General features: G+C 43.5%; 1 protein-coding gene across 3 annotated transcripts in view; it reads left to right on the top strand.

Annotated features, from left to right (window-relative positions):
• Positions 1-12,474, top strand: part of lrp1ab (low density lipoprotein receptor-related protein 1Ab) — an 85,834-nt gene that overhangs the window by 37,596 nt on the left and 35,764 nt on the right. For all 3 annotated transcript variants that reach the window (XM_071476238.1, XM_071476237.1, XM_071476236.1), the window contains exons 7-23: positions 2,991-3,153; positions 3,627-3,849; positions 4,742-4,931; positions 5,058-5,201; positions 5,349-5,585; positions 5,774-5,954; positions 6,298-6,520; positions 6,700-6,889; positions 7,016-7,138; positions 7,432-7,572; positions 7,948-8,073; positions 8,947-9,063; positions 9,169-9,249; positions 9,351-9,518; positions 10,745-10,927; positions 11,329-11,526; positions 11,711-11,956. In XM_071476238.1, coding sequence (XP_071332339.1) covers positions 2,991-3,153; positions 3,627-3,849; positions 4,742-4,931; positions 5,058-5,201; positions 5,349-5,585; positions 5,774-5,954; positions 6,298-6,520; positions 6,700-6,889; positions 7,016-7,138; positions 7,432-7,572; positions 7,948-8,073; positions 8,947-9,063; positions 9,169-9,249; positions 9,351-9,518; positions 10,745-10,927; positions 11,329-11,526; positions 11,711-11,956 — 2,934 coding nt within the window. The remainder of the gene's footprint in view (positions 1-2,990; positions 3,154-3,626; positions 3,850-4,741; positions 4,932-5,057; positions 5,202-5,348; positions 5,586-5,773; positions 5,955-6,297; positions 6,521-6,699; positions 6,890-7,015; positions 7,139-7,431; positions 7,573-7,947; positions 8,074-8,946; positions 9,064-9,168; positions 9,250-9,350; positions 9,519-10,744; positions 10,928-11,328; positions 11,527-11,710; positions 11,957-12,474) is intronic.

Raw genomic sequence — 12,474 nt, 5'->3', positions numbered from 1 at the left:
CCAGCCAGTGACCTCTCTGTTTCACTTGCTGCAGTGGGAGATTTCAAACTGGCATAACATCTACGAATTACTGCCTCTTAAATAGAGGTCATATGTCAGATCCTTATGGAAAACCATAATCGCTCAACTCTAAAACTGTGCTCTAGAGAGGTCAAAGAGGTTTTTACACAGATTAATAGGATCTTCTTGGCACAGGGAGGATTATAGAAGCCACATGATGATTCTTTTCTGCTTTGCACTAACACACAAATATAGGAAAACTTGCAAACACATGCAAATAGAGTCAAGGTGTTTGACTAGTTTGAAACTGTGGCCCTGTATGTAAATACCTGTGTTACCAGGGTTGAAAGCGTGTTTGTTGTTGCCAGCAGGACCCCCTCAGTTTGTGAAATGTTTCCTCAGAGTAGTGTGAGCTGGAAGGTGTTAAGGGCAGGAAGTGAAAAGGGGTTGTGAGGGCAGGGTTGTTGGAAGAGGAGAAAGGGGTGGGTTCATTCAGTTTCCCAGCAAACTTTCCACTTACCAGAAGCTGAATGAGTGAGGACATCAACAGACTGGCTGGCTCTTTGGGTGAGGTGGTCCACTAGCTGTAGGCTGTTACACAACGCATTAGTCACTGCGTTGCACAAGTGGCTCTATATGAGTCTAATCAATGCCTTGTGCAGCCAAGCTTCCAGCTGGACTCCTTTCGAGGAGTATGGGTTAAGAACTGATACCAATGGGAGTATCACTATCCCCTCTAGCTGCATGACAAATTTCCCCCTTTGTCAGAGTCTTGGTTTATGATGTTTATGAAACAACTTGGACTGGTTTCTACTCCCTCCTTCTGTTCTTTTGACTTTGATTTTTTTATTAGCTCATGTATTTTCCGTTATCTCCCTTTTAGATGTGAGATGGCCACCACCATTGTTGACTATCTACCAATAAATTATTTCCAGACTGGAGGTGCACCAGAGCTTTTAATGTTTTGTTATGAATATATTTCACCATCAGTGGGCCCGTATCTGTTTTTCTTTCCCGACCACTGCTACAATCCCAGAATCCTCTATAGTTTCCCATTTTCTCCTCAACTCTGCTTTTATTGTTGCAGCAAGCATACTGTAAGTCCCAAGTGGCGCAGACCTTTTGAAGCTCTGAGTACATTTTGGTAGGTGGGGTTTCTACATTGAGTCCAGATGTGTGTATGCTCTGTTGTGCAACTTCATTTGGCTGTCTCTCAGCAGCATGGTTGTCATTGTTGGAGCCTCTACTGCAGTTTTGTTTTTAATTTTTAAATTTTTTTTAAATAATCAAAGCCTTGAGGCGGGCTGACGGCAAGCTCACTGTCGTTAGTGTTAAAACCCACTGTCATGCCCCAACATCAAAGTTGTCCCTTGGAATAACTGCAGAAACACCTGTGGTTACTTTGATAGTGTGTGTGTGTGAATAGTGAGCCTGTGTGATGTGCATGTGTGTGTACAGTGTTCTGCTTTGAAAGGAAGCGCAGTGGCAGCTGTTAAAACACAAGACTGTATGTATCTTCAAGCCCCCCTTCGAGCTGGGTCTCCCTGTGGTCTGGGACTTCTGCAGCCACTCTCATCCAGGACAGAGTTCTCAGGGAGGGAGAAATGTTTCCACAGCTAACTTTGCGCTTCATCCCCCAGCGCTGGGGGTATATGTGAAATAAAGGTCTCCATCTGCAAAGCTTCCTCTTTCTAGCTTGGCTTTGTAAGCAGTGCAGTTACATCATTTCAAATTCCTTTGTGAGACACATTGCAACAGTATTTTGGGTCACCTTGAGTGATATTCAGGTTGATCCCTAAAATGCATGTATCATGATTCTATGCTGCCATGGCAAAGCCCTTTTGCTGATTTCAAAAAAAAAAAATGTTTTAAGTTCCTGTCTGACATGAACAGATGTGTGACAAAGTCAATAAAAAACTGGGATAAATATGTAAGGAGACAGTGAATACAGGAACAAGGCCTTGCTGGATAAATTGATGAGTATTCAAATAATGTGAATCATATGCTATGGCCTTCACAGTTACCAAATCTAAACCTATTTGAACACACATGTTTTTCGACTAATGTGTTGGATAGCTTTCTCCAACAGCAAAAAACACCAAATAAGAGAATATCTTTAGAGGAAACGTGTCCTTGCCTCTAGTAGATTCCAGAGACTTAAAGAATGTTTGAAGTTATCAAGACCCCCTATGGTGTTTTTTCCTTTAACTGGTCACCCGTCTGTATGTTGCTATGTGAATTTTAACACTGAAATTTTTCTCACTCGTTCGCGAAGACGGACAGGATAACTTTGTTTTTAATGTTTAATGTTTGTGTTTGATCGGTCAACAATGTTTTAGTCTTTAGTTCCTCCACTTGAAACACAGGTAAGGTTTGTGAGTTCCTCAAAATCTTCTTGGTCCCATGGGAAAGTTTGTACAGTTGAAACACCGTTATTAAGTCTGTCAGCCATTTTTCGGAGCTTATCTGTGTTGTGTCATGTTGGTTAATTTATATGGGATCCTATACAGTAAAAATAGTCAAACAGTCCCTTTGTCCTAATAAAACTTGCTTAAACTGACTTTCTGTTTGTTGTCGTTTTTAGTGCTTATTATAAGTCAGTCAGTTTTATATAAAGCAACATATCTGCATATCTTGAGTCTTGAGTCTCCCTGCACATGGGAGTCCTGTGTCACTGCTCAAGCCCGCTGACAGGAGTTCAGTTTAGAAAGTGCAGGCCATCACCTCTCACTCCACATCAGTCACTTTTAGTGTTTCTTTCACTCTCCCATGCACTGCTTGCCTTAATCAAAGACAAGTGCAGGGCAGGACAGAAGCTCATTAATTCAGTGCTATTATTTGTTTGTCAAGAGCGTGGGTACTCTTGAGGAGAGGGTCATGGCATCATAAAGTGATGCCATGATTTTATCCTGGTATATGATCTAGAGTTATATGACTGTACTCTCATGAGGCTCTGTTTTTGTAACTTTCCTCCTCTCTGCACCTCTCAGATGTGGAGCAGATGGCTATCGACTGGCTGACCGGAAACTTCTACTTTGTGGATGACGTGGATGATCGGGTGTTTGTCTGCAACAAGAACGGCCAGACATGTGTGACCCTGCTGGACCAAGAGCTGTATAACCCTAAGGGCATTGCCTTGGACCCAGCCATGGGGTCTGTACTTCCCTCCAGCCCTCTTGACCTAACATTACCCTCAATACTGTTTGAGCAACGCTTGAGAGGAAAATGGTGTCTTATGATCAGACAACGTGCTGAGCAAGCAGGCAGTCAAAAATCAAAGCACTTCCTCCAGATGGAAACCTAGACGAATACTGGTGTACCATGTAGACACTTGCATGTTGGCTGTTTAAGGTTCCTGATACTGAATGTGGGATCTGATGTAGTTCCTTTTTTCAAAGTATCACTTCTCTATTTTGCACTGTGCTGCAAATAATTTTAAATCCATTATAATGAGTAACACATATTGCTCAGTTTTGGTTAATTGTGTTATGATACATAATGACTTCAAATGCAGTCATCCAGTACTTTAAGTTGTATAATTTCCTCTTGTTAATCAAATTCCTTTTTCTGTCACTATACCTCCATCTATACGTTCCCATCCTTTCTTCCATCTTCTTCTGCTACAGTAAAGTGTTCTTCACAGACTATGGGTCTACACCGAGGGTGGAGCGCTGTGACATGGATGGTCAGAACCGCACTAAGCTGGTGGACAGTAAGATTGTTTTCCCTCATGGTATCACCCTGGACCTGGTCAACCGGCTGGTGTACTGGGCTGACGCCTACCTGGATTACATCGAAGTGGTCGACTATGAGGGCAAAAACCGACACACCATCATCCAGGGTCTGCTGGTGAGGTTTGACAGGTGGCGGGATTGGTGTACATGCAAAACAATAGCAACTCCACCCAAACATACACAGAGATACACTCGAGAATAGGCTTCTGATTGTTCAGGCTTCAAGGTTGCGTTTCACCAAACAGCAATAGCCCAGAGTCCCTGTTGACTTTTTAATCTTCCCTTTGAGAACATGAGACATCTGTTTTTCCAAATCTGTATCATCATTGATTTAATCTCACCTTCTTTAACACCAGTACTAATTTTTAGTTGTCTCCTGTGTATCTAGACAAAGACAGTCCTCCTCTCCTGGGGATAAGTCCTTTTTATTGCCTTGATTGAGATTACTTAAGGAGTGTGTGATTTTCCTGGCCAGTGCCTCTCTAAACATATTAGTCTGGCCCGAATTAAGCTTGGTTCAAACTTATAGTGGAGTAATGATCTTAATGAAATCGGGACTGTGTTGGGGCGGTTGGTGGTGGCGGTGGTGTTTGTGTGTATCTGTGAGAGGTGGGGGAAGGTAATATGATCCCAACCCATACATCTTTCTGACAGTAGAGGAGAGCTGCACAGAACAGACCCTTATAGAAAGTAAAACCTCTCTGTTTAACAGCAGATGGGAAGTGGAGCCATTATGCTGCCCTGTGCCAAGTTTGCACAAACACTCTCTCTTTATCTGTGTGTCTGTCTCTGTCTGTGGTTGTCTGTCTTATACTGATAAACAGTTTGTTAGGAAAGTTTCGTTATGCAGAATTTGCCCGGCAGTGATAAAAATGTGTACACAAATGATATCACACAAGCTATTAGTCATGCACCATGAGCTGTTTTGCTTAAAACATCAGCATTTTCAACAGCAAACTCAAGACAGGGTTTTAATTTTGCTGCATTTTTGTGTCACTGTATTTCAGATTGAGCACCTATACGGACTGACTGTATTTGAGAACTATCTGTATGCTACAAACTCCGATGAAGGCAACCTCAACCCCAAGACAAGCGTGATCCGAGTGAACCGCTTCAACAGCTCTGACTTTCAGGTGGTGACGCGGGTAGACCGGGGAGCCGCACTCCACGTGTACCACCAGAGACGCCAACCTCAAGGTGCTTACTCAGGGAGGCCCAGCTCAAATTTGAACTCGCCTGCTGACACATTTGATGCATGTCCGCTTATAACATTTACTATTTCATGACTGTTGTTTTTGTGCCCTGCTGTCTTTGCTTACTTAGTACGCAGCCATGCCTGTGCCCTGGATCAGTTTGGGAAGGCTGGAGGTTGTTCTGACATCTGTCTGCTTAGCAACAGCCACAAGACCCGTACCTGCCGCTGTCGCTCTGGGTTCAGCCTTGGCAGTGATGGCAAGTCCTGCAAGAGTGAGTATCAAAAATTAGGGAACATTTTGATTTGACAAAGATATGAACCGCTTCCCATTACCATCAGCAGTGATTGATGAATACAATGAAATAATAGTGGTTCCAAAATTACTATCATTATTGAGAATGTTTCTTCTTCCTCTGCAGAACCAGACCATGAATTGTTCTTGGTGTATGGTAAGGGTCGTCCTGGAATCATCAGGGGCATGGACATGAATGCTAAGGTTCCTGATGAGTACATGATTCCCATTGAGAACCTAATGAACCCCCGAGCTCTGGATTTCCACGCCGCCAGTGAATTCATCTACTTCGCAGATGCCACCAGCTACATAATTGGCCGACAGAAGATAGACGGCACAGAGAGAGACACCATACTAAAGGAAGGTAAGAATGAAATGATAGCACAGGAATTTGGAGTCTATTTCTACTTTCTAGGTGCTACAAATAATTTTGTGAGGATAAGAATTCAGTCAGGTTATTCCATATCATTTTCACTTTTTTCTCTTCATATTCATCCTGAATTGGCCAGCTAATAGTTCCTTTTTCACACCGGCTTTTTTTGCTTATCTCAGGTATCCACACAGTAGAGGGGATAGCAGTAGACTGGATGGGAGGTAATCTCTATTGGACAGATGATGGGCCTAAGAAGACTATCAGTGTTGCCAGGCTGGAGAAGGCTTCACAGACCCGCAAGACTCTCATTGAGGGAAAGATGAGTCATCCTCGTGCCATTGTGGTGGACCCCCAGCATGGGTGAGAAACTAGAGGGAAGGGTATTGTTATTTTAATGGGTGTTCTTTTCTCATAAATGCTATGTTGAAGTTCTAACTTTTGGCTGCAGCATCATTCAGTAGTGGGAGACGATGGTCTTAGTTTTTGTTACTTGCAGCTACGTGGGCTGTGTGTTCTGTAGATTTTAGTTGAACTCATTGGTTACACTGGTGAGTGGGAGCTGGTGAGTTTTCAAAGGATTTTTCGATAGTGCTCCTTTTTTTTGTCGTGGGATGTTCCATCAAAGATAGTTTCATCATGGTGTCTCCAGAAGAAATGTCTTATCACACATGCCTTCTGAATGTGATGTCTTCTCTTCTCCCAGATGGATGTACTGGACTGACTGGGAGGAGGACCCCACAGAGAGCAACAGAGGGAAGATAAAGAAAGCTTGGATGGACGGGTCACATCATCAAGTGTTCCTGACTAGCAAAACTGTGCTGTGGCCCAACGGCTTGAGTCTGGACATTCCCCAGGGCATACTGTACTGGGTAGACGCCTACTACGACCGTATTGAGTTGGTTTACCTTAACACAACAGAGCGAAAGGTTTGTAATGCTCAGGGAATATGTGTAGATGGTAGTGTGCTCCAGTATTTTCAGCTGATACTGCTCCACATTATTTAAAAAAAAAAAAAAAGCTCACTTCCAACAATTTGGTCATAACTTTATGCTGATCAATTTGAACACAGGTGATATAAACCTTCTCTTTTTCCTGATTTGAACAGGTGGTGTATGAGGGGCAGGAGCTTAACCACGCCTTTGGATTATGTCATTACAAACAATTCCTCTTTTGGAATGAATATCGTGGCGGCAGCATTTATAAACTGGACCAGGTCACTAAGACAGTCACCCTGCTACGCAATGAGAGGCCACCCATCTTTGAGATCAGAGTGTACGATGCACACCAGCAGCAAGGTACATCTCCCTGTTATGGATTATAATGACCTAATGACAAGTGCAATTTAACTATTCAAAATGAGCTGATGAGTATATTGTGATTACTGTACTCAGTCTGTCTTCTTGGTTTGTCTTTTTGTTTAGGCTCCAATGCGTGTCGAGTTAACAACGGCGGCTGTAGCAGCCTGTGTCTTGCCATCCCCAACGGCAGGTCCTGTGGCTGTGCCGACGACCAAATCTTAGATGTCGATAATGTCACCTGCAAAGGTACTTAGCTGCTTTACCTTTACCAGTAGAGAGGTTTCAAAGTTCAATGTGGAAGGCTATGGAAAATTCATTACTCAGCAGGAGCTGTGGCTGTCAAAGAATTCTTGGCTGTACTTTCTATTTCCATTTTCCAAATCTGGAGAGACATTGTAAAGAATTGCCACCAATATTTTTGTGACTTTAAAAGAGACAAAAGCTCACCTAGGCTCCAAAAAGATTTGTTGTGTTTTGGTACTTTGCTCTTGTCTCTGTGGCCCATCTGTTTCTGTTCCTACTCCTGATGTCATCTCCAGCCAACCCCTCCTACATGCCCCCGCCCCAGTGCCAGCCCGGGGAGTTTGCCTGCAAGAACAACCGCTGCATCCAAGAGCGCTGGAAGTGTGACGGGGACAACGATTGTCTGGACAACAGTGATGAGGCCCCTGAGCTCTGCCGTAAGCGTGCCACGTCATTGTCATGGTTACACAGCAACACAAAGAAAAACAGAAATTGTGTTTAAAGGTCCTAGCTAATGTGAACCGACAGAGCGCAAACTGTAGTTTCCAAGATTGTCTCTTTCCATGCAGTGTAATGTGGCCGTAATTTGACTGGCGAGCTTTTTCCTCATCAGGCGATAGTGAGAACCAGGCCCTCGTGTTTGTCTTGGATGGTCTACTCATCGTTTTTTTACACTTCAGTTAAAGTGACATACAAAAAGGATTACAGCTTTATTTGTCAAACACAAAACATTATTAAAGCAGGGTGCTCAGTGTTAGTTTAATGTTTAAGAAATAAGTGTTGATGTATGCTTTTCTGTTCTCTTCCTCCAGACCAACACACATGCCCTGCTGACCGATTCAAGTGCCAGAACAACCGCTGTATCCCCCTGCGATGGCTGTGCGATGGCGACAATGACTGTGGTAATGATGAAGATGAATCCAACACCACTTGCTCTGGTACGTATTATGTTGTTCTTTGTAGTTTAAAAAAATCATTTCAGTTTTTCGTTCATCTTGAGAGGCACAGTTGGAATTTAGTACCTGTGTGGCAGGTTTTTAATACGTTGTAAAGATGGATGTCATCAGAAGCAACGCTGCTGTCAGATTGGGCGAATGAATATATAATATGACATGCATCAAGTCATGATGTGCAGCTTGGGTTTTTGTTGTTAGATGATGAGAATTTTAAACACCTGACTATGACAAGAGGGAGTAAGAGAGATTAAGTTTTGAATCATATGGGTGGGACTACAGGATCAATCAATAAATGAATGAAAGATTTTTTGTCAAAAATGTGATTAGTGAGAGGAAACATGTTGGTTGACATTAAGAGAGAAATAAAAGGAGAATCACTGGACTAATGAAACTTTGGGCAGACAGACAAGTTGCATTTGCAGCAGACGTATTGGAACCTGCCTATTAGTGTGGTTGATGCCTGCGTGATTTTTACAAACTGTCCAGGAGAATGTATTGATCTACTGCTTCAACGATAATGGTCTAAAACGCAGCAATGGTCCTTGGCCAGCACCATTCGTTGCTTTTGTAAGAGCTGTCTCAGTATCTCAATAAATTGAAGGAGATTACAAATTGCCTTTAACTCAATTAAGATAAAGCCAGTGTGCTGTGTTTGGGACACACTTACTATTAATCACTATTTGTAGCAATGAAATATATAAAATTAAATCAAACTGTAATCTATAAGGTGTTTGTGGATGTCTTTTCTTAACAGCGATGACTTATTGCAAGCTGGAATGTTGAGTCAGGGACATTGCAAAAGAAAAGAGGACTTTTTACAACACTTAACTGTTTTACATGTTGTTCCCCTGCTAGCTCGTACGTGCCCACCGAACCAGTACCCCTGTGCCAGTGGGCGCTGCATCCCCATCTCCTGGACATGTGACCTGGATGACGACTGTGGAGACCGCTCTGATGAACCAGACTCCTGTGGTGAGTCTTTACTGCGTTCACGTTCTGCTGCTTTTTGCACAAATAGCAGATAATTTGGTTTGAGATGTCAAATATACTTGCTTTTTGACTCTCCTCTGTTCCCAGCATACCCAACCTGCTTCCCTCTGACACAGTTCACTTGCGCCAACGGCCGCTGCATCAACATCAACTGGCGCTGTGACAACGGTGAGCATCATCCTCTGAGACGCCCTTCACTTTCCATGAAGCTGCACTTTAAAACAGTCCAGCAGCTGACAATCAAATCTTGTGTGTGTGCTCATGTACAGATAATGACTGCGGGGATAACAGTGACGAAGCAGGCTGCAGCCATTCTTGCTCCAGCGTCCAGTTCAAATGTAACAGTGGTCGCTGCATCCCAGAATACTGGACCTGTGACGGCGACAATGACTGTGGAGATTACAGTGATGAAACTCATGCCAACTGTACCAACCAGGGTAGGAAACAATACTGTGTGTGCCAAACTGAAATAGCACTGCTTTACGATTTTTTTATGGCATTGTCTCCCTCATTGTTTGAGATAAAACTTGTGTTTGTGCTCTGCTTAAGTTAAGCTTACATCACATCATGTATTGTATTTCACAGTGTTTACATGTTGCTGTTTGCAGATGTTAAGAGGTTATTGTAATGCAGACTGGATCTTCCTCCTCTCCGTCTCATTTCCCGCCCTCCTCATGCCCCGGCCTGCCCCCTGGCTTCCACTTATCACTTACAGCAAATCCTCTCTGGTGCACTGTGCAGGATGTGATTATGTTTTGTGGTTAGATAACAATTAAACTCTTTCAAGGTCTTGTGCAAATGGCACACATGTTTTGACTCTGCCGCAAGCGACATGCGTCTACATGTTGAGAGTTTAAAATAACTGGTGGTCATGTTGGACTACTTTGGAACGCCGAGTTAACCACTTTTTGTGACAGTGACTATGACATTGTCATAGCACAGTGATGTACTTATTCTTCAGCTGTGGAAGCATATGCTCATCTACACTGTGTGTGTATTGGTGTTGTATCTTCTGTTTGATCCATGCAGAAATGCAGCCAACTGCTGTCAAGTCCCAGCATGCAAAAACGGGGCGCAGCGTGACCTGTTGGTCTAATGAGCAATCTGTGCTCTGCTCTGTGTGTGTCTGGCTGTGTGTGTGTTTGTCAGTTCTCTTGGCTTGCTGTTTGGAAGTCATTAGCTGAAATAAAACAGCAATACTGTCGCCTTCTCCTCCTGTATATTGTATTCTGTGTTGAAAGGTCTCCGGCCCATTTCCTGCTTAAGTCGTGCCAAGCGTTGACCTTTGCCATGAGGGGATGTCATTGTGCCACCTCCTCAGTGGTGCCTTTAATCTGCCTGTGACATCAGTCAGTGAGCTGTGTGTGTCATTGTTGTTTAACTTGGCTCAGTGTCAGGTTGTTAACCAGTTTCCCAGCATACCTACACATTAATTAATGTCTAGAATACCCTGTTCTTTCTCTTTTTGGCTATGTGTGTCTGTGCGCGAGGGTGTCTGTGTGGTCTGCCTGCCTGTTGTCTGCTGGTTTGTGATTCCAGTCTGGTTATTTTTCATTTGCTGACTTGTAATGATATTTTATTGCTTCCTTGACATTGGTTAAGTGCACACTCCATCTTTTTTGTTGGCTAACTGTCACACTGTGTCTTGCTGTTTTCTGTGCAGCCACCCGTCCTCCAGGCGGCTGCCACGTAGATGAGTTCCAGTGTCGGATGGACGGCCTGTGCATTCCCATGCGCTGGCGCTGCGATGGTGATACAGACTGCATGGACCTGAGTGATGAGAACAACTGTGAAGGTGTTACCCACATGTGCGACCCTGCAGTCAAGTTCAGCTGCAGGGACTCTGGTAAGGATGCTTTAAGCTGTCTTACACAACAGAGGTTAAGATTGATGAACCTTTCCTATTCCTAAAAATTCAGTTTTATCCTCTGACAAATTAGGACTAACAAGTGGAAGGGTAAATGGCCAGTCACCCTAGACAGAGGCACTGGAAAATGTATTTGCTTGTGCGTCATGCAATGGCTGCTCTCGAATTCAGTTCTACAAAAGTTGAATTCCCTTTGCCTTCCTGAGCAAGTCCACTGACTGTCGTAATTTCATTAAAATTAATTGAATTTTGTCCTAAACCTTGTTATAAAGGTGCGTTACCAGGCACTAAAACTTGTTTAAACTGATCTTCATGAATATATTAAGATGCAAGTGTTAAGACTACAAAAGCTCAAAGTTGATGTTTTGTGGTTTTGTCAGCTCGCTGCATTAGCAAGGCCTGGGTATGTGATGGTGACAGTGACTGTGAGGACAACTCTGATGAGGATAACTGCGAGGCGTTGGTGTGCAAGTTGTCTCACCACATGTGTGCTACCAACGACTCCATCTGTCTGCCTGCTGAGAAGCTGTGTGATGGCACTGATGATTGTCCCGATGGCTCTGACGAGAAACTTTGTGGTAAAACATTCTTTACACACAAAAACATTTCTACACATAAAGCACAACATGAAACTGTATTTCAGTACCTGCTTATTCTGTCCTCTGATAATCAAAACACCACAGACACTATACACACACAGAGCTCAGTGCTCTCCTGTCTCAGATATACGCCAACCTTTCTATCTCTATTTCTTGCATGCAGACCTGTGTTCATTGGACAATGGTGGTTGTAGTCACAACTGTAGCATCATTCCCGGGGAGGGCTTCATGTGCTCTTGTCCCCTGGGCATGGAGCTGGGAGCTGACAACAAGACCTGCCAGATCCAGAGCTTCTGTGCCAAACACCTCAAGTGCAGCCAGAAGTGCGAGCAGGAGAAATCCAGCGTCAAGTGTTCGTGCTATGAGGGCTGGGAGCTGGAGGCTGACATGGAGAGCTGCAAAAGCACTGGTAAGCAAAGACAAGGACTTTTGGCATAAAGACTTTATTCACTAGTACAAATTGAAGAGTTTCTTTTTGGCTTCAGATTGAGAGCAACAAATTTTTTGTTGGACTGCAACAGTGGGGCCAGCCCTATAATCTGGAATGTCCCTGACAGACTGACTGACTGAGTGATCATATTTCCACCACTAGTTTCAGGCACAAACAGATTCTGTTAGAGGCATGTTTACAGCCTGCAGTGTTGCTAACTTAGTGCATTGTCGCTGGATTTATAGACTTTTTTTCAAACAAACTGGGTATAAACCTCGGACTGTGTATGGATGCCAACTGGGGCTATCACTAACTGCTAAGCTAAAGAAACTAGCAGATCTGAATAGCATGTAAACAACAGAAACACCAGAGACCAGAGATAAGACATTACCCTTACTGCAGCACAACATTTAAAAGCCCTGTTAAGAAATAAAGGGTTTCTGTCCACTGAAACACTTTAAATTTGAAACGCTTAGAGGAAGTGTTGAGTTTGTTAC

Source organism: Trachinotus anak, unplaced genomic scaffold (genome assembly GCF_046630095.1).
Source record: "Trachinotus anak isolate AG129_WGS33_773 ecotype Australia unplaced genomic scaffold, CSIRO_AGI_Tana_v1 ptg000004l, whole genome shotgun sequence".
NCBI lineage: Eukaryota > Metazoa > Chordata > Actinopteri > Carangiformes > Carangidae > Trachinotus > Trachinotus anak.
This window is presented reverse-complemented; position numbering and strand designations above follow the sequence as displayed.